The following is a 25,565-nucleotide window of genomic DNA, read 5'->3' as shown; positions in this document are numbered from 1 at the left end:
AAACCAGCAGTAAATAGCAACAAGCCTTATTTGTTTGGATGATTCCAGGTTACCCTTGGTGGCCCCAATTACTGACACCCTCCCTTGCTATAACAGGTCTCCACACAGACTGGAGTCAGAGCTCACTGCACCTCCTCCTATCCTGACTCTTTCCTTCCCTGAATCTCAAAACTCTTTCCTACTACAATCTTCAGGTTTTAAAACCAAAGCTTCCTGTCACCTAATCGTTATTTCACGATTAACCACCTCTTCTACTTTTTAAAAAAAAAAATTCGTTCATGGGATGTGGGCGTCGCTGGCGAGGCCGGCATTTATTGCCCATCCCTAATTGCCCTTGAGAAGGTGGTGGTGAGCTGCCGCCTTGAACCCCTGCAGTCCGTGCGGTGAAGGTTCTCCCACAGTGCTGTTAGGTAGGGAGTTCCAGGATTGTGACCCAGCAACGATGAAGGAACGGCAATATATTTCCAAGTCTGGATGATGTGTGACTTGGAGGGGAACGTGCAGGTGGTGTTGTTCCCATGTGCCTGCTGCCCTTGTCCTTCTAGGTGGTAGAGGTCGCGGGTTTGGGAGGTGCTGTCGAAGAAGCCTTGGCGAGTTGCTGCAACGCGTCCTGTGAATGGTACACACAGCAGCCGGTGGTGAAGGGAGTGAACGGGGTGCCAATCAAGCAGGCTGCTTTGCCCTGGATGGTGTCGAGCTTCTTGAGTGTTGTTGGAGTTGCACTCATCCAAGCAAGTGGAGAGTATTCCATCACACTCCTGACTGTTCTGTACTAAAATGGCCACACAGCCTCCCTCTCATCTAAGGTTAAGTCAGTCAATTTGATTACGGTCAACTCTTTATAACTGGCAATGCTACCTATCCCCAGCTCTAACCATGGACACAACCAAGATTTAAACTGATTAGATCTATCATCTCCTTCCATAACTTTGAAACTTCAGCATGCTCTTTATGCTAAGGTTAAAACAATATTTTAAGCCCTTTGTCATTTGGTGCTCCTCAGCAAATTTATTGCAACAGTGCGGATACCAAAACACTGCAGAAAAAATAAATCCCACAAGTCAATATATTTTTTACTGTGACACTCATCTCATCTCAAACTGTTCCCGCCATTAGTGACAGATCAGTAACCACCAGTAATTTGTCCTGTTATACAGCTCAAATTGCTCGCCCCAGAGACCACTTACATTTGGAAAGACAATTTATAATTGTGCTGTTGGGTGTTTTTCTTTCGCAGTTTAAATGGACATAGCGAGAAAATTTCACCCCCTCATCATTACACTTTACTGAAATCCTAGTGACAACACTATGCAACCTCCCAAACTTGCACAGGGAGTTTTTAAAAAAATTCTCAGGATGTGGACATCGCTGGCAAGGATGGCATTTATTGGCCATCCCTAGCTGCCCCGAGATGATGGTGGTGGGCTTTCTTCAGTAGCGGTTTGATACAGAGTAGCTTACAGAAGGCAGTTGTGGGACTGGAGTCACATACAGGCCAGACCAGGTAAGGACATAAATGAACCAGGTGGGTTTTTACGACATAATACCAGCTTTTTATTTCCAGATTTAAAAAAACTGAATAAAAATTCTCAATCTGCCACGGTGGGATTTGAACTCATGTTCTCTACATTATTAGTCCAGTAACCTATCCACTACACTACCAGACCAACAACGAGCAAATACAGTCAGTCAGTCATAGGATAAGCCAGTTAGCATTTTCCATAAAATGAATAAAGCTGTGCGGTAACAATTGTTCAGTATGTTTTACATAGCCCTCGGTTCCAGAGATCTTTCAGATTTACCTGATTCCGAGCAAGCTACTCATCAGAAACAGGATTTCCAGGATTCCATGTCATCGGACATCAGACTCTGTCACTGACCCCAATGTACTGAGAGAAAACACTTGTCTGGCACTGTAGTGATCTGATATTGTTTGTAGCAGCCTGTTACACTGCCACATCACTGAAATTGCCCTAATCAAAGTCAGAAATGACATCCTCTGTGACTGTGCTGCACTATCCCTCCTCATCCTTCTCGACTTGTCTGCAGCCATTGACACGGCTGATCACACCATTATCCTCTCCACCGCTATTCAGCTGCGTTGGACTGCCGTCGCCTGGTTCCACTTTTTAAAAAAAAGAAATTCGTTCATGGGACGTGGGAGACGCTGGCGAGGCCAGCATTTATTGTCCACACCTAATTGCCCTTGAGAAGGTGGTGGTGAGCCGCCTTCTTGAACCGCTGCAGTCAGTGTGGTGAAGGTTCTCCCAGTGCTGGTAAGGAGGGAGTTCCAGGATTTTGACCCAGCAACGATGAAGGAATGGCGATATATTTCCAAGTCGGGATGGTGTGTGACCTCAAGGGGAACGTGCAGGTGGTGTTGTTCCCATGTGCTTGCTGCTCTTGTCCTTCTAGGTGGTAGAGGTCATGGGTTTGGGAGGTGTTGTCGAAGAAGCCTCGGCGAGTTGCTGCAGTGCATCCTGTGGATGGTCCACACTGCAGCCACTGTGCGCCGGTGGTGAAGGGAGGGAATATGGTGGTGGATGGGGTGCCAATCAAGCGGGCTGCTTTGCCCTGGATGGTGTCGAGCTTCTTGAGTGTTGTTGGAGCTGCACTCATCCAAGCAAGTGGAGAGTATTCCATCACACTCCTGACTCGTATCTTGCAGATGGTGGAAAGTCATTGGGGAGTCAGGGGGTGAGTCACTTGCCGCAGAATGCCCAGTCTCTGACCTGCTCTTTTAGCCACAGTATTTATGTGGCTGGTCCAGTTAACTTTCTGGTCAATGGTGGCCCCCAAGATGTTGATGGTGGGGGATTCGGCAATGGTAAAGCCGTTGAATGTCAAGGGGAGGTGGTTAGACTCTCTCTTGTTGGAGATGGTAATTGCCTGGCACTTGTCTGGCATGAATGTTTTTTTGCCATTTATCAGCCCAAGCCTGGATGTTGTTCAGGTCTTTGCTGCACGCGGGAATGGACTGCTTCATTATTTGAGGGGTTGCGAATGGAACGGAACACTGTGCAATCAGTGAACATCCCCATTTCTGACCTTATGACGGAGGGAAGGTCATTAATGAAGCAGCTGACGATGGTTAGGCCTAGGACACTGCCCTGAGGAACTCCTGCAGCAATGTTCTGGGGCTGAGATAATAGGCCTCCAACAACCACTACCATCTTCCTTTGTGCTAGGTATGACTCCAGCCACTGGAGAGTTTTCCCCCTGATTCTCATTGATATCAGTTTTACTAGGACTCCTTGGTGCCACACTCAGTCAAATGCTGCCTTGATGTCAAGGGCAGTCACTCTCACCTCACCTCTGGAATTCAGCTTTTTTGTCCATGTTTGGACCAAGGTTGTAATGAGGTCTAGAGCCGAGTGGTCCTGGCAGAACCCAAACTGAGCATCGGTGAGCAGGTTATTGGTGAGTAAGTGTCACTTGATAGTACTGTCGACGGCACCTTCCATCACTTTGCTGATGATTGAGAGTAGACTGATGGGGCAGTGATTGGATTTGTCCTGCTTTTTGTGGACAGGACATACGTGGGCAATTTTCCACATTGTTGGGTAGATGCCAGTGTTGTAGCTGTACTGGAACAGCTTGGCTAGTTCTGGAGCACGTGTCTTCAGTACTACAGCCGGGATGTTGTCGGGGCCCATAGCCTTTGCTGTAGCCTTACCTATCCAATCGTACCCAGAAAATCTCCTGCAATCGCTTCTGTTTCTACCCCTGCAATGTTATTTCTGGCGTCCCCCAAGGATCCATCCTTGGCCCCCTCCTATGTCTCATCTACATGCTGCCCTTCGGCGACACCATCTGAAAACACAATATTAAATTCCACATGTACGCTGACGACACCCAGCTCTACCTCTCTTGATCCCACCATTGCCTGTGTTATCAGACTGCTTGTTTGACATCCAGTCTTGGATAAGCCAGAATTTCCTCCAATTAAAACACTGGAAAGACCAAAGCAATCGTCTTCAGCCCCCGCCACGAATTCCATCCCCGGCCACTGTCTCAGGCTGAACCAGACTATAAGCTGTGCCTTCAGCCATCTTGGGCTGAAACTCTCTCTCCTCCTTTAAGACCCTCCTTAAAACCTACCCCTTCTTTGGCTCAAGGCCAATTTTTGGCTGATTACATTCCTGTGATGTGCCTTGGGATGTACATTAAAGGTGCTATACAAATGCAAATTGTTATGAAGATATTCTTCCTCTGATAAGTTATAAAATGGCAGCAATATACAAGATAAAATCTTAATACTTAGTGTGGTACTATGTACTGAAATATACTCCCCATCCCCCCAAAAAACACCCCCACTAGCACAAGATTACTGAATGTACACATTCATAAACTACCATCAAATCAATCCTATGACAAAAACCAAAACTGGCAAAGATTATGAATCGGTACGAAGTTCCATAACCTGAATGACCCTTATGCATCTTTCACCTCAGAAGCCACAGCGTTTCATCCAAGAATGGAGTAACAGGAGTAGGCCATTCAGCCCCTCAAGGCTGTTCAGCAATTCAATTGGATCATGGCTGATCTGTATCTTAAATCCATCTACCTGGCTTGGTTCCATAACCCTTAATACCCTTGCCTAACAAAAATCTATCAATCTTCAATTGACCACCAGCTTTTTGGGGGAAAGAGAGTTCCAGGTTTTCACTAACTTCTTTCTGTACAGTCTGCACTATAAGTATATAATGAACTTTATTTTAAAAAACTGAACAAATCAGGGCCAATATGTGTGGATGGGTATCATCCCCCGGCTCTTTCTCAATGCATCACCAACAATAATCCTGGCCCTATGCCAGGGTGCTCTCGCACCTACACACTGGCCCTATCCCAGGGCTCTTTCTCACTCACCTACACACTGAGAAAGAGCCCAGGGATAGGGCCACTCACTTACACACTGGCCCTATCCCAGGGCTCTTTCTCACTCACCTACTCATAGAGCCATTCTCTCACCTATACACTGGCCCTATCCCTGGGCTCTTTCTCACTCACTCAGTGTCCTATTGCCAGGTTCCAACTCATTGTCTGCCACACTTACCCCATCTCCAGGCTGCTTTACATTCACTGACACACACACCCCATCCTTGAACTTTGTCACACTCCATAATACGTTCATCTTCAGGCTTTCACACTCCTCCCCAAGATCTCTCCCGTTGACACACTGCTCCTATTTCCTGACAGGCTCTCTCCCACTAACGTATTTGCTCCATCCCCAGGCACTCTCCCACTAACGTATTTGCTCCATCCCCAGATATTCTCCCTCCCACTGACACACTCCCCTGTTCCCCCACTGACACACTCCCCTGTTCCCCGGCTCTCCCACTGACACACTCCCCTCTCCCCCGGCTCTCCCACTGACACACTCCCCTGTTCCCCGGCTCTCCCACTGACACACTCCCCTGTTCCCCCGGCTCTCCCACTGACACACTCCCCTGTTCCCCGGCTCTCCCACTGACACACTCCCCTCTCCCCCAGCTCTCCCACTGACACACTCCCCTGTTCCCCCGGCTCTCCCACAGACACACTCCCCTGTTCCCCGGCTCTCCCACTGACACACTCCCCTGTTCCCCCGGCTCTCTCACAGACACACTCCCCTGTTCCCCGGCTCTCCCACAGACACACTCCCCTGTTCCCCGGCTCTCCCACAGACACACTCCCCTGTTCCCCCGGCTCTCCCACTGACACACTCCCCTCTCCCCCAGCTCTCCCACTGACACACTCCCCTGTTCCCCCGGCTCTCCCACAGACACACTCCCCTGTTCCCCGGCTCTCCCACTGACACACTCCCCTGTTCCCCCGGCTCTCTCACAGACACACTCCCCTGTTCCCCGGCTCTCCCACAGACACACTCCCCTGTTCCCCGGCTCTCCCACTGACACACTCCCCTGTTCCCCGGCTCTCCCACAGACACACTCCCCTGTTCCCCGGCTCTCCCACTGACACACTCCCCTGTTCCCCGGCTCTCCCACAGACACACTCCCCTGTTCCCCGGCTCTCCCACAGACACACTCCCCTGTTCCCCGGCTCTCCCACTGACACACTCCCCTGTTCCCCAGCTCTCCCACTGACACACTCCCCTGTTCCCCGGCTCTCCCACAGACACACTCCCCTGTTCCCCGGCTCTCCCACTGACACACTCCCCTGTTCCCCGGCTCTCCCACAGACACACTCCCCTGTTCCCCGGCTCTCCCACAGACACACTCCCCTGTTCCCCGGCTCTCCCACAGACACACTCCCCTCTCCCCCGGCTCTCCCACTGACACACTCCCCTCTCCCCCGGCTCTCCCACAGACACACTCCCCTGTTCCCCGGCTCTCCCACTGACACACTCCCCTGTTCCCCCGGCTCTCCCACTGACACACTCCCCTGTTCCCCCGGCTCTCCCACTGACACACTCCCCTCTCCCCCGGCTCTCCCACTGACACACTCCCCTGTTCCCCGGCTCTCCCACTGACACACTCCCCTGTTCCCCCGGCTCTCCCACTGACACACTCCCCTGTTCCCCCGTCTCTCCCACTGACACACTCCCCTGTTCCCCCGGCTCTCCCACTGACACACTCCCCTGTTCCCCCGGCTCTCTCACTGACACACTCCCCTGTTCCCCGGCTCTCCCACTGACACACTCCCCTGTTCCCCGGCTCTCCCACTGACACACTCCCCTGTTCCCCGGCTCTCCCACAGACACACTCCCCTGTTCCCCGGCTCTCCCACAGACACACTCCCCTGTTCCCCGGCTCTCCCACTGACACACTCCCCTGTTCCCCGGCTCTCCCACTGACACACTCCCCTGTTCCCCGGCTCTCCCACAGACACACTCCCCTGTTCCCCGGCTCTCCCACTGACACACTCCCCTGTTCCCCGGCTCTCCCACAGACACACTCCCCTGTTCCCCGGCTCTCCCACAGACACACTCCCCTGTTCCCCGGCTCTCCCACAGACACACTCCCCTCTCCCCCGGCTCTCCCACTGACACACTCCCCTCTCCCCCGGCTCTCCCACAGACACACTCCCCTGTTCCCCGGCTCTCCCACTGACACACTCCCCTGTTCCCCCGGCTCTCCCACTGACACACTCCCCTGTTCCCCCGGCTCTCCCACTGACACACTCCCCTCTCCCCCGGCTCTCCCACTGACACACTCCCCTGTTCCCCGGCTCTCCCACTGACACACTCCCCTGTTCCCCCGGCTCTCCCACTGACACACTCCCCTGTTCCCCCGGCTCTCCCACTGACACACTCCCCTGTTCCCCCGGCTCTCTCACTGACACACTCCCCTGTTCCCCGGCTCTCCCACTGACACACTCCCCTGTTCCCCGGCTCTCCCACTGACACACTCCCCTCTCCCCCGGCTCTCCCACAGACACACTCCCCTCTCCCGGACTCTTTCATGTCAGGATCTCGGTAATCGATAGTCCCGCCGCCCTTTAATTCCAGCTCGGGGCCCGCTCCCGCAAGCTTGCTTCTGACAGGAAAGGGGGGGGGGGGGGGGGCCTGCGGCCTGTCCGCCCTCCCTTACTCCATCCACCCGCCTATGCCTCCCATTACCCGGCCTATTCCGACGCTAGTTTCGGGGCCTTCGGCTCGGCCTGCTTCCTGCCGCCGCCCAGCTTCTGTTGCTCCGTTTTCCCAGTTGCTTCTTACCGCTGTCCCCGATGATGAGCAGTTTGAAGAGATGGTCATAATCCCTGGCCATGGCGGCGGCGCTGAGCGGGCAGCTCGGCTCAGTCTCTCAGTGGCGGCGCCGCTTCTTTCGAGTATTTGTACAGGGCGGCTGCGACTATCCGGCTCCCGCTCCGATCGGCTATTTCCGGAAACACTCGGCTTCGCTGTCCGGGCACTCTTTAAATTCGGTTACTTCCGGAAACGCTCGGCTCTCTCCGGCTGCGTCAGTCCGAGTACTCCGGATACTCCCGGAAATGGCTCCCGCGGCGCCTCTGTGCTCCTTGAGTTCGGTTACTTCCGGAAGCGCTCGGCTCTCTCCGGTTGCGTCTGCCGGGAACACCTCTTCGGTTACTTTCGGAAATGCTCGGCGCCCTGGGCTTGGTTATTTCCGGAAACGCTCGGCTTTTTTCTTGTATGGGCCCAGCTAATGAGACAATGAAATGCCCAGTGGGACTGAAGTGCAATGCCCAGGAAAATAGCTGTTGAGGGATGAATGGTGTAAAGTTAGATGGCCATTTTGGCTCATTTATATTTTGGGAGGCGAGGAGAAACTTGGCAAAATCTTTCCCCAGGTTGAAAGATTGAGTAGTCTATAATATAGCATATTGTGTCCATGGTCTGTGAAAGGACTGGGCTTGTTGGATCAAAGTTGTCTTTAAATGAATAAAATTCATGAACTACATAATCTGGTGGCAACAAGACCTAAAATGTTTTGAATTTGAAAGAGACAAGTCCTGCCAAATCTCTGGTTGGCTTCATGTTGATCAGAAGAGAAATCCTAGCAGTCCCAATGCAAAGTACTGATCAGAGATGGTTTATAGGTGATCTCAGAGGAACCAATCTCATTATATAAGGGCAGTGTGAAGGAAGGCTGCCAATACTGATAAATCACTTCATGAATACCTTGTGACATTAAAGGTGAAGCACTGCAGCCTACATATTGTATGTTAAAGCTCAACTACCTTCAAGGGAGTTCTCCTGGTGTCCAACTATTAATCTTCAACCAATACCACAATTCAATTGGTCATTTATCTAATTGCTGTTGGTGGGATCTTGCTGTGCATAAATTGGCTGCTGCATTTCCTTACATCAGTGACTACACTTCAAAAATACTTAATTGGCTATGAAGCACTAGGGGATGTCCTGGGGTTGTGAAAGGTATTTCATAAATGCAAGTTCTTTCTTACTATACATTTTATCCGACCCCGACAGCACCCACCCACCCACCCTGTGTCTCTTATGACTAACTAGTCAGGGCCAGCGGACGGAGGCCTGTGTCTCACAGATTTGTTGCTGTATCACAAAGTCTTTTTGAGAAAGCCAGCAATGAAATGTGTTTTAGTCCATCACCCCCAAATTGGTTGAACGTGGAACTTAGATTGGACTGGACAGATTTCTCGATCAGTATCATTTTGTGGGACAATCCCAAGAGGGAAATACAGCTGTTACAAGCTATTATTCTGTCATTTGCTGAAGAAAATGTACTAATATCCTTTGCTTGACTTTTTAAAAAACTTGGTTTGCATCAATGAAGATCAGTTGGATGAATGGGCTGGCTGCTAGTTTTTAAAATATCTGTTCATCATCCACTACACATCAGCGGCAGTGGAATTCCATAAGCACCACTTAAGTATTGATCACTGGAGATGGTGGGCAGATTTTTCTCTTCCTCTGCCATGGCTATTGGATCATCTGGGTAACAGGGAATACAAGAAAATTGGGAGGAGAGGAGCACATGGCCTTAAGGCAGTCCACCCGATTTGCAGAAAGGAGCTGGACGAATAATGGACTCAAACAGTCACAGTTGTATGTGTGTTGTCAGTAGTTTATTAGCCTGTACGAAGTGGTCCAGCACTGACTATTTTCCATTTCAGGATTAAGAGAATACATAAGAAATAGGAGCAGGAGTAGGCCATACAGCCCCTTAGGCCTGCTCTGCCATTCAATAAGATCATGGCTGATTTTCTACCTCAACTCCACTTTCCCACCCAAACCCCATATCCCTTGATTCCCTTAGTGCCCAAATATCTATCGATCTCAGTCTTGAATATACTCAATGACTGAGCATCCACAGCCTCTGGGGGAGGGAATTCCAAATATTCATAACCCTCTGAGTGAAGAAATTTTTCCTCATCTTGGTTCTAAATGGCTGACCCCTTACCTTGAGACTATAACCCCTAGTTCCAGACTCTCCAGCCAGGGGAAACAGCCTCTCAGCATCTACTCGATCAAGCCCTCTCAGAATTTTATACATTTCAATGAGATCACCTCATGCTTCTAAACTCCAGAGAATATAGGCTCATTCTACTCAATCTCTCATCCCAGGAATCAATCTAGTGAGCCTTGTTGCATCCCCTTCTAAAGGCAAGTATATCCTTCTCTAGGTAAGGAAACCAAAACTGTACACAGTACTCCAGGTATGGTCTCATAATTGCAGCAAGACCACCTTACTCTTAGCCTTTATTGTGAGGGGGTTGGAGTATAACATACTATTGGTCTTCTTAATTGCTTGCTATACCTGCATGTTAACTTTCATGTGATTCATGTATAAGGACACCCAACTCCCTCACACTACCAACATGTCTCAAGTCTCTCACCTTTTAAAAGAGGTGGACATCCTATGTGCCCTCCAGCAAGCAATGCACCATTATCAGGGGGTAGTCATTAGAGATGGTCTATGCTAACCAAGGCTTCAATTTGCAAGAGACATGGTCAGCTTACAGGGACAGCAGTCAAACTTTTTATAAAAGAGGAAAAAGCCTGACGTACACCACCGGCTACAATTGATCATGTCACCAATGTTCATCTCCTCAATGATTGACCACAAAGCTGCAGTTGGGAAATATCACACAGATTCTTCTCCCCTTGCTGACTGAAGACTAATTTGCGGGGTGGCGGGGCGGCGCGGGCGCGCCCCTCTGCGGGGCGGCGCGGGCGCGCCCCTCTGCGGGGCGGCGCGGGCGCGCCCCTCTGCGGGGCGGCGCGGGCGCGCCCCTCTGCGGGGCGGCGCGGGCGCGCCCCTCTGCGGGGCGGCGCGGGCGCGCCCCTCTGCGGGGCGGCGCGGGCGCGCCCCTCTGCGGGGCGGCGCGGGCGCGCCCCTCTGCGGGGCGGCGCGGACGCGCTCCTCTGCGGGGTGGCGTGGGCGTGCGTGTCTGTGCAAAAATAAGCTGAAGTAATCTCAGAACAGATCATTCACAAACCACAAAGGAAGTTCAATACACAGATGTCCGAGTCAAAGTTTTTATTGAATGATTACTTTTTTGAAAGCTTGTGGACTTTGTCACTCTCTGGATCTTTATATCCAGGTCCCTCACACTACTGTTTATGTTTGTTGCTGGCAACCCTCTCGTCATGACTTCACAAACACCTCTATTCACTTTTCACACAATACCAAGTGCAGCAATACTAAAACATCGCCTCATGTCCAATTCCAGCAGCCTGCCATTGTGGTGACTGCACTTTGAAACAAAATTATAATTAAAACATTTCACAAAGGTGATGCAGCAAAAAAATCATTCAATTCTTCAACGTTATGTCAGGATGGTGTCGTCGACCTGTTCGGTCGAGTCTGCCTGGCTGGCAAGTTTCTTCAAAGATCGCCGATAGCTTTCAGCTAATAGATCCAGACTAGCAGTATCAAGAATTTTAGAAACATTCTGGAGTGAGAGAAAAAAAATTTAGTTTTCCTTTTTTTCTGTTTTAAGTGCACAAATCCATGAAGATCTATCTATCATCGTGTAGAATCATTTCAGAAATTCATGAGTAATTCATTTCAAAACCAAAATGTCATCAAAACGATAAAGGGACAGGCAGGCAGATATACCCATCCCATCATCAAAAAATGGCCTTTCTTTCCGTGGTTTTCTCATTCTTTGAATGTACCTTTATTTACACACCTCCAAATGAGAGTGTACCTTAGTTGTTTTGAAATGAAGTAGCAGAGACCAAAGGAGAGAATGAAGAACTTGAACACACATTAAAAATAGGAAGCTAAATAGAAAGAACTGAAGGCCAGGTAGGGAGAGAGCTCTTTTCTTTTTTTTAAAAAAAGATGGAGGTTAAATTACATCCAGGAAAACCACATTGATGGCTGGCAATTAACATCCCCTCTCATTCCATAAACCCCCACCTACAAGTGAATTACAGCAAAGACCTGCAGGTAATGAATAGGGGGCTCCAGGAATTAATGCTGAGGCTAGTTTGCAGCACAGCAGCATCAAAGCACACTCAGATCAAGAGAGTGACTCTATAAGAGAACATGTTACTGCATGCTGCCGCCTTGCAGATATGGAAAGAAATCACAACACGGGCATAGGATGAACAGAATGACCTTGGATTTGCTCTGGCAATTCCTGAAGGAACGCAATGAATACACTGATTAGGCAACCCATTTAGCCAGATTCTGCTTAGCAATGGGCTTTCCTAGACCGCCGACACTAAATGAAGCCAACGGCTCTATCCGCGTAGAATGTTAAAATTTGGTGAAAATCTATGAAAGGAAGCAGCCCAGGGACGGCTAAAATTTCAGCACGATGTTTCATGAAAGCCCTCAAATCTGTCCAAAATAAGATTCAAATCCCAGGCAGGAATGGCTCAGAATTGGTTTCATTTTTCTGATGCCTTCTATGAACCTGGATACCAGTGGGTGCTCACCAGCTGAATTAACAAACTAGGTTGCATTAACATCCATTTGTACCATAAAAGAACCAGGTGGTAGATCTTGATCCAGTAAATACCATAAGATATGTAATCATTACCCTGGAACAAATCATTTCCACTTAGTGCTTAAGATTTGAATGCGGAAGCTTTCCTCAGTATTCAGGACGTATTAGTCTGACCTTGTCGAGAGACGCACGATCCCTCAAATGCAGGCTCTGGTGCACACTATGGCATACGTAGCCCTTCCTCTCATTAAATAGGTCCTGTCTGTATAGTATCTACATGGGTGATTAATACTGAATTCCAACAAGTCAGAGAATCAGCCCATATAGTGTTACCAGAATTGGTACTGTTGTGGTCTCATTCCAGATCTGTGAAAATTCCCGAGTACGAGAGGAAGTAATGAAATCTGTGAAGAAATTTTCCTACCAGCATACCGAGGGACTGTTCAATGCCACAGGTCAATAAATTGACTCTTGCAACAAGTCTTGCCAGGCTTTTTTTGTTGAAATTTTGCCACAAGATCCAAGTCTTGGTAACCTCATTTGAATTTCTGCCTGCTTTTTACAGCTACATGGTCCTGAAGCAGCTTGGGTTTTTGGTTTAAGCTGGAAAGCCTCAGGGTCAAGGCACTGATGCCTTTTTTCTGATTCGACCAGAGCTGCTGTTTGGACAAGTCCCAAGGAAGGCCCTGAGCTGGTACTAAAACTCTGCTTCTTTGAGGTCAGTGTCTTTTTGTGTGGAATGTTGGTCATTGGAAAAGACCTGGAACAAGGTTGCAGATCTTGAAACTGGGCACCACTGTTGGTCTAGGTCCAGGACCATTCAATCTGACTAAAAAGGAGGCAAGCCTCAACTTATAACAGAAATTCAGACACCCAGCAACAATGCTTCACCGTTAAAAAGTATCTCAAAGAACAAATTAAAGTCATTTGTATATGGAGGTCAAATAAGCAATGACCCCTATCTAATATATTCTTTAGATGGGGTAAAAACATTTGGCACATTCCGCATACCTGATACAACTCGTCTCCTTCCCTTAACCTGAGCAGGCTGACTATGGCCTGTTCACTGTACGCTCGCACACTGGTGTTTTTGTCTTTTATGTTGTCCAACAAGGCTTTCAGAATAGGTTTGATTGTCTGAGGGTCAAGTGGGTTCAAAGTGTCTTTATTCACCAACCAGATCATTTTCTCCGCCACTAACTTCACATCACTCGATGAGTTCTGCAAACTCTGTGGTGAAAGAGAGTTGAGTAGTCTATCAACAGACCAAAAATTACACGCTAGACCATTACAAACTAAAATATATATCAGTTGTCAATTGAAAACACAGTCACAAGTATGATGTGAGCCTGAATAGATTATCTTCCTTGGCTATCTGCCCTATTCCTTACCCATTGACATCTGACCCCCAAGGACCATCCACTGCCACCAGTCACTCGAGTCTCACTTGTCACTCACTGAACTCGCCTCCCCTGCTTCTTTTCAAAGCCAGTGGAACCCATTTCCTGGTCCCAGTTCTCACCCCCTGGAACGTACTTCCCTTTCCCAGTTCATTTCTCTCTACCAGCACTTGCCCCATTCCTCATCAACAGCCCCTTTTAACAATGTCAATGCATTTTTCTTTTAAATTCAGTATTTAAGATTTGTTAAAGTAGGATCTGTTATGTCACGAGATCAGGAGGTGTGACGTATGGTGACTGCTGAGGCATTAAGGACCTGTATAGTCCACACATATGCTACCACAAAAGTTCTTTACGCCAACATGTTTAAAATCAGAAACATCTATTTAAAATCTGGTTCTGATTTGTTATTAATCTGTTGGCAATCGTTCCCTCTTAAATAATTTAGTTAAATATATAAAAAGTTCGGGGGGTGCAGGGCGAGATGTAAGTGCTTCTCAAATGGAAATTTGAAGCACATCGACTCTTATGGGTTTCATCTTCCAGCTCGACATATCAATGCAAAATCGTATTTGAATACTTTGCTATCTTGTACACACCCAATCCAGATCGTGTGTCAGTGCTCCTGCTCAGTCGAATCGTATAACAGCAACCCTGTTGAGGAAAGTTCTTTCTGACTGGGTTTGTTAGGTCTTACCTTCACCAGTAGCGTGATGAGTTTTGGGGATACTGTCCCACCCTCAACCTGTATTTGGTGTTTCATCAGGAAACCCATGGCTCGGATTCCACTTGTAGTGATGGGAATCTACAATATAAAATGAAAGTGTCACTTTTGAGTCGGTGCAGTGGATGAATAGTTAATCTCTCAAATCAAAGATCCTGTCCAAACCAGACCAGTGAACTGCAATGGTTAAAAAAAACAAAATATGCGCATTTATATAGTTCTTTATCACCGCTCCCCCACCCTGAGCTCCACACAATGAATTACTTTAAAGAAATTAATTAACCTATCTTGGAAATTAAGAAACACCTCACTCCCACTGTACTGGAAGTCTTTAATCCCATTTTCTGGCTGTGAACAGCAAGAAAACACAAACTGACACAGGCAGCGAGGTTTTTTGGAACAGGAAGGCTGCGAATGCAGTCAGACTTGTTAAAGAGAAAGCTGTGAAGACCAGTTGGTCCATCGAGCCTGCTCTTCCACTATCTGACCCATCCCTCCCTACCCACCTCCTGCAACTATGAAGGCTTTTGCTCAGACAAGACGTAAGAAATGCTAAAGGATAGTTAGAAGCCATCTTAAGTCAAGAAAGACAATCCACTGACATGGGCTAATGTTGCATATTCTTTATTTTGTATTATAACATGAAGATAAGTTATATGGATTGAATTACGGGAGTATGATTATACCGGCTGTTCTGTACATTCACCTTACTGTGAAGTAAAGCAGCTTAACAGTTCATATCTGGCCTTGTCTCACCAATTGTTTGCTTGGTCCACACGTGAAGGTGCACACATGAGAACGGCACAATTATCCAGCCCAGATTAAAAAAGGGGATGCTATCGTACAACTATGTCAGTCAATTCCCTCAAAAGTAAGATTCTCAGGCTGCTTCCAAGATCGACTGACGCCACTAAGCACAAGTAACTACAGCAGACCCAGATTTCTAACACCACCGGCCAGGAATATCTTCCAACCGATGAGTTGTCATGACAAATCCTTCAGCTGTGCCAGGAACGCACTTCAAAATGGAGAAGTCATGTAATATTGGGAGGCAGTGGCATTGAGTAATCAGTTGCCAGAGAGGATCTGTGGCAGTCAAATACAAATTTTAAAGCCAGCATAGGCTGGTTAATCAAATACTGTTAAATTTAAAGTATGGGGTATATTCAAAGTTTTGAATATTCTGCAACGTAGGGAACAAGATTCACCCATGGGAGTAAAGATGGGTGGGAGAGAGATAACTTAATTCCACTGACAATAAAACCTTGTTAGATTTAATATTCAACTGTCATTGTGGGAGTGCCTTCAGTGATATAGTATAGAGCTGGAGCAGAGTCTAGATTTTTTTTCAAGAAAGCTTTCCTCTTAAGACAGACCCTCAAGGTTGAATTGTAAATAGTTTGAAATACTATTTAGATTTTTATACTGCATATAAGTTTACATTTTTATACTTGGTATGGCATAAATACAAATTTAGGAGAGTTATAATGGCAGATCAGCTACGACCTGTGTTGGATGTGGGCAGTTCTGGATGGTTTACACTTGTAGAACTGTCTTCAGCTGCAGTCACTCAAGCTTGTGGAAGAACAGGATTACTCTGTCACACACAGGATATGGAGGAGTTTCTGGAAGACATGTTCTAAGAGGTGGTCACTCCACAGGTAGACAGATTGACAGAGGATAGATTGGAAGTGAGTCGTCATCCCATTGGCATGAGTAGAGGAATGGGAAGGAAGTGCAGGCCTGAGGGCACTTTCTTGGCAAATGTTTCCAATGCTGAATACTTGTTCTATGGGCAAGAATTCAGGGGAGGGCAGCCACAAACAATGCCATTCCACCATGGAAAAGTCTGATTGCCCAGGAGGGAGAGTTAAGTGCAGAAGCAGTGATAGAGGGAGATTCTATCGGCTGGAGATACATCTGCAGCTACCGATCTGCTCAATCAAACTCTCACCTCCACCACTGATGCCCTTGTCCCCAGTAAAACCCTTGCTCTCTCTCACCCTGGTATCCCCCTTGGTACAGCCACCATCTTTGCTCCCTTTAGTCCAAGGGATGCTGATTTGAACGTTTATGGTGCATAACTCGTTTAGCCATTCATCGCCAGCACTGTGGGAGAACAGTCACCGCACGGACTGCAGCGGTTCAAGAAGGCGGCTCACCACCACCTTCTCAAGGGCAATTAGGGATGGGCAATAAATGCCGGCCTCGCCAGCGACGCCCACATCCCATGAATGAATTAAAAAAAAGATCTGGCTAGACCACATCCGACCCTGCTCTCCTCTGCCAAAACAGCTCACTGTTCCAGGATCATCCTGGAATGTAAAGATAACCCCCGGCTTCTTTTCGCCACTACCAACGTCTCCCTAAACCCCTCTTCCCAGCCTCCTCCACTCTCACCAACAAGGCCGAGGAGCTCATGGGCTTCTTTGTCACGAAGATGGAGATCATCTGTTCAGCTGCCTCTGCCACTTCCGTCTCTTCCCCTAGCCCACCAAGCCAAACTTCCCAAGGCACCTCTCCGCCCTAGCCCAGTAGGCGCATCTTACTCTAGCTTCACTCCTTTCTGCCGTCATGCCATCTCCAAGCTCATCTTGACCCTCTTCCTGCTCTTTCTACGCGATTCCCACTAAACTGCTGACCACCCAACTTCCCTTCCTGGGCCCTGTGTTAGCTGATATTATCAGTTCCCTCTCCTCGGGTACAGTCCCCCTCCATTTCAAATCTGCCATCATCACCCCCCTCCTCAAAAAATCCACCCATGACTGCTTCTGTCCTTGCAAACTACTGTCCCATCTCCAAACTCCCCTTCCTCTCCAAAGTCCTTGAACGTGCTGTCGCCTCCCAATTCCGTTGCATCTCTCCCGCAACTCCATGTATGAATCTCTCCAATTAGGTTTCCGCCCCACCACAGCACTGAAAGACCCCTAATCAGTCAAAGTCACAAATGACATCCTGTGTGATTGTGACTATGGTGCACTAGACCGCATCCTTCTCGACCTGTCTGCAGCCTTTGACACAGTTGCCAATACCATCCTCCTTCAAAACCTCTCCTCCGTCGTCCAGCTGGGTGGAACTGCCCTCGCCTGGTTCAATTGTGACACCATGGTCACAATCCAGTTGTAGCCAGAGAATCACCTGCAATGACTTCTCTTCCCGCTCCCAAGGATCTATCCTTGGCCCCCTTCTATTTCTCATCTACATGCTGCCCCTCGGTGACATCATCCGAAAACACAATGTCAGGTTCCACACGTACACTGATGATACCCAGCTCTACCTCACCACTACCTCCCTCGACCCCGCCACTGTCTCTGATGTGACACAATGCGTGTTTGACATCCAGTGCTGGATGAGCAGAAATTTCCTCCAACTAAATATTGGGAAGGCCAAAGCCATTGTCTTTGGTCCCCACCATAAACTCCGTTCCCTGGCCACCGACCCCATCCCTCTCCCTGGCCATTGTCTGAGGCTGAACCAGGCCATTCGCAACCTCAGCGTCCTATTTGACTTTTAAGATGAGCTTCCGACCATATATCCGCTCCATCACCAAGACTGCCTACTTCCACCTCCATAACATCGCCAGTCTCTGCCCTGCCTCAGCTCATCTGCTGCTGAAACCCTCAGCCATGCCTTTGTTATCTCTAGACGTATCTATTGCAATGCTCTCTTGGCCGGCCTCCCATCTTCCACCCTCCATAAACTTGAGCTCATCCAAAACTCTGCTGCCCATATCCTAACTTGCACCGTCTCGTTCACCCATCAGCCCTATGCTCACTGGCCTACATTGGCTCCCGGTCCAGGAATGCCTCGATTTTAAAACTATCACCCTTGTTTTCAAATCCTTCCATGGTTCACCACTCCCTATCTCTAACCTCTTCCAGCCCTACAACCCTCCGAGGTCTCTGCGCTCCTCCAATTCTTGCCTCTTGTCCATGCCCTACATCCTACACCCAGCTGTGACATCAGTCGTCTAGGTCCTAAGCTCTGAAATTCCCTCCCTAAACCTGTCCGCCTCTCTCTCCTCCTTCACGATGCTCATTAAAACTTACCTCTCACCTGTCCTAATATCTTCTCCTTTGGCTCAAAGTCAATTTTTGTCTCGTTACACTACTGTGAAGTGCCTTGCGTCGTTTTATTATGTTAAAGGTGCAATTTGTTGTTCTATAACTGTAAGCCTAAGTCCCAAATAATGTGCTGCTTCTCAGGGTATGTGACTCAATAGCAGAAACTCTTGAGGGGAAAGGGAATCAGTTGGACATTTTGGCTTATGTCAGAACCAATGACATAGGAAAGAACAGGATTCAGGTCCTTTAGCAGAGGTTATGGGTTCAAGGTCCACCATGGAGCTTAACACATAACCTAGGCTGACACTTCAGTGCAGGGCTCAGGGACTGTTGCACTGTCAGAGATGCAGTCTTTCACATGCCCATACAGGTCGATATAAAACATCCCACGGCACTATTTGAAGAGCAGGGAGCTCTCTCAGTGTCACAGATTAACTGGTCATTTATCTCATTTGCTGCTTGTGGGATCTTGCTGCGTGCAAACTGGCTGCTGTGTTAGCCTACATAACAATGCTCTCATTTTAAAAGTAATTCATTAGCTGTGAAGCCCTTTAGGGCATCAGAAGATGTGAAAGATGCTGTATAAATGCAAGTTCTTTCTTCTTTCCAGGAGTCAATTCATAGATTAACAGGACTTCAAAAAGGTATTACTACTGTTGCCATGTGCTATCCAGTATAGGAACAGCCAGTTAGGTAACTTACACAATAAAAAAGGCTTTCTATAAGCACATTAATGAGGATAGTTAAGGTAGGCACAGGACCCCTAAGGAAAGAAAGCAAGCTTATAATGGAGAGTGAAGGAATACCAGAGATACAGTACAGTTTGCACAGAATACTGTACGCTCCTGTGAAGCGCCTTGGGAGATTTTACTATGTTAAAGGTGCTATATAAATGAAATTTTTGTTGACTGTAGAATCACTAGAGGTGGGTGTAGAACACTTAGTGGTTATTTTTCAAAAAAAAATGTAACTAAAGAAGTTACTCAAAACGTAGTGAAATCACTGGAACCTGATAATTCATATCAAAGGGACCAGAGAGAAACTAGGGAAGAAATAACAGCAGCTGACTATAATTTGCCAAAATTCTGTGCAAAGGAAAATTGTCAGAGACCTTGAGTGGCAAATGTGACATGCCTCTTCAAAAGAAAGGAGAAAGGGATGAATTGGACATTATAGGCCAGTTAATCCTACTTCAGTTGTTGGTAAACTAATATGGGATGAAATTACCATGCAATTGGAAAAACACATGCTAATCAGGGCTAGTCAGCACAGGTATGTAAAGAGCAGGTCATGATTGACCACGATTGATTGAATGACCATGACTGAATGACCATGATTGAAAGTTGATAAGGTACCACATAAGAGGCTTATGGCAAAGATAATTTCACAGGGAATTAAGAGGAATGATAGAGATAGTTGGAAGGCAGCAATCAAGAGAGTAAATTTATTGGGCTGGAAAGTTGCAGTGAGTGTTATTGTACAGGGATCTGTGATGGGGGCCACTGATTTTTTTTTTTAAAACTACGTACGTAAGTGATCTGGACTTGAATGCTGATTAAATCAAATTGGGGGTGTAACAAATTGTATGAGGACAGTGAAAGACTGCAAGGGGACAGAGGCCAACAGGATGGGCAGATAGGTGGCCGATACAGTTCAATGTAGAGAAATGTGAACACAACATTTTGGAAGAAAAAAGGGAAGGAAGTACAACTTAAATGGCAAGATTTTAAATGAGCAGCAGAGGGACCTAAATGTGCAGATATACAGGTCATTAAAAAGTGGCAGGACAAGGAGATAAGGCCATATAAAGACAAACAGAATCCTTGATTTTGTATCTCAACGAATCGAATAAAAAGCAAGAGGAAAATTAAAAAAAACAAAAAAGATAATGTTAAATTGTACAAGTCAGAATATTGTCTACAGATTTCAGCACCCAATAAAAAGGAGATAAAAGCAATGGAAAAGATGCACAAAATTCACCAGGGACGAATGGTTACAGTCATGGAGAAATTTGAGAATTTAGATTTTCTTCCCACTAGAGCAGAGAAGATTGCGGGATGACCCGATAGGTGGTCTTCAAAGGTTATGAAAGGGTAAAGTGATAGATTGTTTCCATTGGTCAGTGACATGATAACGAGGACAAAAATTTAATTTAAAAAAAATTAAAGTGGGGTTTGAAAAAAATGTCTTTGCAGCGAGGAAATTCACCACCAAAAACTATTGTAGAAATAAAGTCCATTAGTACTTTAAAAAAGGAATTGGGTAGTTGCTTGAAAAATAAAGATAATTGGGACTGAAGAATTAGATTAGATGCAGAGAAAAAAAATTGGTGCAGACTTGATGGGCCAAATTGCTGGTTGCTGTACTATTCAAGGACTCTATGGTGGTTGCAGTGAAGGTCAATAAGCCTCAGCTAGAGTGTGTTGCCAGTGAAAAGCTAACATGAAAACTTTGTAGATGAATGACTACAAAATGAAATGATGTGGAGATGCCGGTGATGGACTGGGGTTGACAATTGTAAACAATTTTACAACATCGTTCACCTGACGAAGGAGGAAGCCTCCGAAAGCTTGTGAATTTAAAATAAAATTGCTGGACTATAACTTGGTGTTGTAAAATTGTTTACAATTCGCAAAATGAAAATGAGTAATCAAACGCAAAATTTCTCACCGAGAATGCATGGATCATATTTAGCAAAGCAAAATTAACAATGAGTGAGAGTGGGTTAGAGGGATCTGAAGGTAAGGAAGATCAAGATACTGCTGTAGGTATGATTTCCCCAAAGGTGTAACTCTCTAAGTGATTTCCCCCAGTGGGATGATTTTGTTGTATATGAAGGTTTATCAAAGGAGGGAAAAATGAGTACTGCCACTTACCCGGTCTGCTGTAGCACTGGCAACAATCATGTCCAGCACACTAGTGTTGTACTCGGGTGTGCAAAGCTTGCTGGGAACTGCTTTCATTGCAACTGAGAGCGTGACACTCCGTCCGTGTCTCACCATCCAGTCAATACCAGACACGTCAGCTGCACAAAAAGACTTGTAATGTCAATAATTCTACCCACAGAGCAGTTTCCTGTACTTGGGGAAAACATCTTTTATTGACAATCAGACAGAAACGAAGGAGATATTAGGCTCTTTATAATTAAACACGCAAATATTCTCCCTACACCGACCACTGTCTTGTTGATGCAACACTCCAGGCAGAATGATAGAGTTTAAGTCCTATTATCTGAGGAAGAACCCTACATGGATACTGAGGCTCAAGACCCATGAGGCCCACCTGTTGCATCTTTTCTTTCAAGCATTTTTGTTTGTCCTTAAGACAGATTTTTAATATACTTTTGTAATCTCGAGGAACACTGGTTTCCTTCTACCGCCAAAATGTTCAGCTATGAAATATAAATTGATCCCAGCGTTAAATGCTGAATCTGCAGAGTTATTTTCCAAATTTAGTTTTTAGGAACATAGGAACAGGAGTAGGCCATTCAGCCCTTCGAGCCTGTTCTGCCATTCAATTAGATCACGGCTGATCTGTACCTCAACTCCATTTACCCGCCGTTGCTCCGTAACCCTTAATACCTTGACCTAACAAAAATCTATCAATCTCAGTTTTGAAATTTTCAATTGACCCCCAGCCTCAACAGCTTTTTTTTGGTGGTGGGTGGGTGGGGGGGGGGGGGGGGGGGGGGGAGAGAAAGAGTTCCAGATTGCAACAGACATAAAATCTATTTTGATATAGAAAATGTGCAAAAATGAGAATCGTGCAATAAACTAATTTTAACTGTCCTACAAGTGAGGGATGACACAGCCTTTGGACCCATTAAGGAAACAGCAGGGGAGGCAACTTTTAAGAGTTGAGCCAATACCTTTAAGTAACAGCTCTGCCCTTGGAGTCCATTATAGGATTTGAGCAGGTCCTAAATGTACATATGAATTAGGTCAGAGGTCATCCTCATCTCAGACTGCCCATGATGCAGGAACCAAAGTGTGAAGATTAAACACCAACAGGACAATTCAATTTCTGTATTCATAATTTACATTTTTCACTTGCAGTTGTGGAAACAAGTTTTTTTAAAAAATATAATGTGAGGAGGGAGCATCAAGTTTTATCTGCAGAAAAGATGAAAGAGACTCAAATGACCACTGCCAATGATGCCTTGCTATTTACCTGTGGTAACACACTGGGTTTGGAACCATTTTTATCCTAATGTAAAGTGAATGTAAGTAAATTCAACACAGTTTCTGATGGGTGCAAATCCACAGCACAAAATTGCACACAATTCAGCACTAATGGACCAGGCTCCTAATCTTGGAGACTAAGTGGGAAGTGGAATAATTCAAGGCTGAGCTAAGCTGACACAAATACATTACAAGCAATTGGAAATAATTCCTCTCCTGCACTGCTGTCATGTTGCTTATTACTTACCCAAAAGATGGTTTTGTAGAATTATACTGAGTTCATCATCTGGCAAATATGCACACAGCTCTCCTAAACAACCAGCTGAGGCCATGCGTGTAGCATCCTGAGAGGAAGAGACAGCCATTATTGTACTGCACAAGGAGCAATAGAAAATATGGGACATCAACAAGCATCAGAAAGTCAGGTATCCAAGATTCCTTGGTTTACTCTGGACAGTTGCCGGTTCCTCAGTCCTCATCAACAGAGGAAGTAATATGTCACATTTCTTACCCTACATTGCGCGATTTGCTCCCCAAGTCATACAACATTGTACAACTGTCCCAGGGGCAATGAAAATGTAATTCTCTTGGGTGATAGCAGATCACTTGCTCTACTTATTGTGTAGTAACAAGTGAAGCTACAGTTTGTATACCCATCCCAGCTCTGCCATACCTCATCGTGTCCCAGCATTCCCAACAACATAGTGGTGATATTTTTCCGGATAGTTCCATCAACCTTGGCACCAGCTCCCTGAATGACAAAACGCAGTGCCTGAAGCAGAGTCTCTCTGAAAGTAGACAGGAGACAATAAAATCAGTAATGATGCAACCAAGTATACTCAAAAAAAACTTGACAGTGACTTTAACACTTTTATTCAGAGATCCTGAAGATGTAAAACCCTGAATAAAGAGGATGCCAACTGCTCCAATGTCCTTCACAAAGAGACAATAAACAAAATTCTTTTGCACTCACACATGACAGATTACCACTGCAGGTATGGTCTTCCTCATTCTTTATACTTCATCTCCCCACACAAATAAATAGACTGTCATCTAAACAAACACCGTCCATTTAAGAATTTAGTACCATACAGCTGTAGAGATCCATGACTCATGCTCTTCCCTCAGCTTCATTGTATCTATATACCTTGTTTTGGCTGTACATTTCAGCCTCTCCCCCTCCATCACCCCAATTTACTCCCCTCATGGTAGACTGGTGGAAGTAGTATATAAGCCCCCTAACAGTGGCTTATATACTACTTCCACCAGTCTACCATGAGGTACACTGTAGGGCAAAATATAAATCAGGAAATAAGGGGGGCTTGTAAAAAAGGTAATGCAATAATCATGGGCGATTTTAACTTTCACATAGATTGGACAAATCAAATTGGCAAAAATAGCCCTGAGGAGGAGTTCATAGAGTATTAGGGACTGTTTCTTAGACCAATACGTCGGGGAACCAGCCAAGGATCAGGCCATTTTGGATCTGGTAATGGGTAACAAAACAGGATTAATTAATGATCTCAAAGTAAAGGATCCCTTGGGAAGCAGTGATCATAACATGATGGAATTTCACATCCAGTTTGAGAGCGAGGATCTTGGGTCTGAAACTACTGTATTAAACTTAAATAAGGGCAATTATAAAGGAATGAGGGCAGAATTGGCTAAAGTGGACTGGTTAAACAGATTAGATGGTATGATGGTGGATAAGCAGCGGCAAACATTTAAAAGGGTATTTTATGACTCGCAACAAAAATATATCCCTGTGAGGAGGAAAGACTCCAGAAAAAGGGTGAACCAACCATAGTTAACTAAGTAAAGGATGGTATCAGGTTAAAAGAAAAAGCATACAACATGGCAAAGATTACTGGTAAGCCCGAAGATTGGGAAAACTTTAAAAACCAGAAAAAGATGACTAAAAGAATAATAGAGGGAGAAAATAAATTGTGAGAGTAAACTAGCAAGAAATATAAAAACTGACAGTAAAAGCTTCTACAAGTTTATAAAAAGGAAGAGGGTAGCTAAAGTAAACATTGGTCCCTTAGAGGATGAGACTAGGGAAATAATAATGGAAAACAAGGAAATGACAGAGGAAATGAACAGATATTTTGTATCTGTCTTCACAGTAGAAGACAATAATAATGTACCAATAATAGTAGAAAATCAAGGGGCAAAGGGGAGGGAGGAACTAAAAACAATCACTATCACTAGAGAAAAAGTACGAGGTAAACTAATGGGTCTAAAGGCTGACAAGTTCCCTGGACTGATGGCTTGCATCAGAGGGTCTTAAAGGGATACAGAGATAGTGGATGCATTGGTTGTAATCTTCCTGAATTCACTAGATTCTGGAAAGGTCCCAGCGGATTGGAAAAGTGCAAACGTAACACCCCTATTCAAGAAGGGAGTGAGACAGAAAGCAGGTAACTATAGACCAGTTAGCCTAACATCTGTCATGAGGAAAATGTTAAATTCTAAATGAAGGAAATTATGAAAGTATGAGGTGCGAGTTGGCTATGATAGATTGGGGAACTTTACTAAAAGGGATGATGGTGGATAGGCAATGGCTAATATTTAAAGAACGTGTGCAGGAATTACAACAATTATTCATTCCTGTCTGGCGCAAAAATAAAACAGGTAAGGTGGCTCAATCATAGCTTACAAAAGAAATTAGGGATAGTATTAGATCCAAAGAGGAGACATATAAAATTGCCAGAAAAAGCAGCAAGCCTGAGGATTGGGAGTTCAGAATTCACAAAGGAGGACAGAGAGATCGATTAAGAGGGGAAAAATAGAGTATGAGAGTAAACTAGCAGGGAACATAAAAACTGACTGTAAAAACTTCTATAAATATGCC

At 46.0% G+C, this 25,565-nt stretch overlaps 2 protein-coding genes across 3 annotated transcripts in view; both read right to left on the bottom strand.

Annotated features, from left to right (window-relative positions):
* Nucleotides 1-7,905, bottom strand: part of rab35b (RAB35, member RAS oncogene family b) — a 40,205-nt gene extending 32,300 nt beyond the window's left edge. The window contains exon 1 of one of the 2 annotated variants that reach the window (XM_068005527.1): nt 7,658-7,905. In XM_068005527.1, coding sequence (XP_067861628.1) covers nt 7,658-7,709 — 52 coding nt within the window. In that variant the 5' untranslated portion in view covers nt 7,710-7,905. The remainder of the gene's footprint in view (nt 1-7,657) is intronic. The other variant, XM_068005526.1, reaches the window with a different exon arrangement.
* A 2,999-nt stretch (nt 7,906-10,904) lies between these two features.
* gcn1 (GCN1 activator of EIF2AK4) overlaps nt 10,905-25,565 on the bottom strand; it is a 129,888-nt gene continuing 115,227 nt past the window's right edge. The window contains exons 53-58 of the mRNA XM_068005525.1: nt 23,385-23,499; nt 22,959-23,055; nt 21,407-21,555; nt 14,440-14,547; nt 13,354-13,572; nt 10,905-11,334 (exon numbers count right to left, since the gene is read on the bottom strand). Coding sequence (XP_067861626.1) covers nt 11,209-11,334; nt 13,354-13,572; nt 14,440-14,547; nt 21,407-21,555; nt 22,959-23,055; nt 23,385-23,499 — 814 coding nt within the window. The 3' untranslated portion in view covers nt 10,905-11,208. The remainder of the gene's footprint in view (nt 11,335-13,353; nt 13,573-14,439; nt 14,548-21,406; nt 21,556-22,958; nt 23,056-23,384; nt 23,500-25,565) is intronic.

Source organism: Heptranchias perlo, chromosome 25, assembly GCF_035084215.1.
Source record: "Heptranchias perlo isolate sHepPer1 chromosome 25, sHepPer1.hap1, whole genome shotgun sequence".
Taxonomy (NCBI): Eukaryota; Metazoa; Chordata; class Chondrichthyes; order Hexanchiformes; family Hexanchidae; genus Heptranchias; species Heptranchias perlo.
This window is presented reverse-complemented; position numbering and strand designations above follow the sequence as displayed.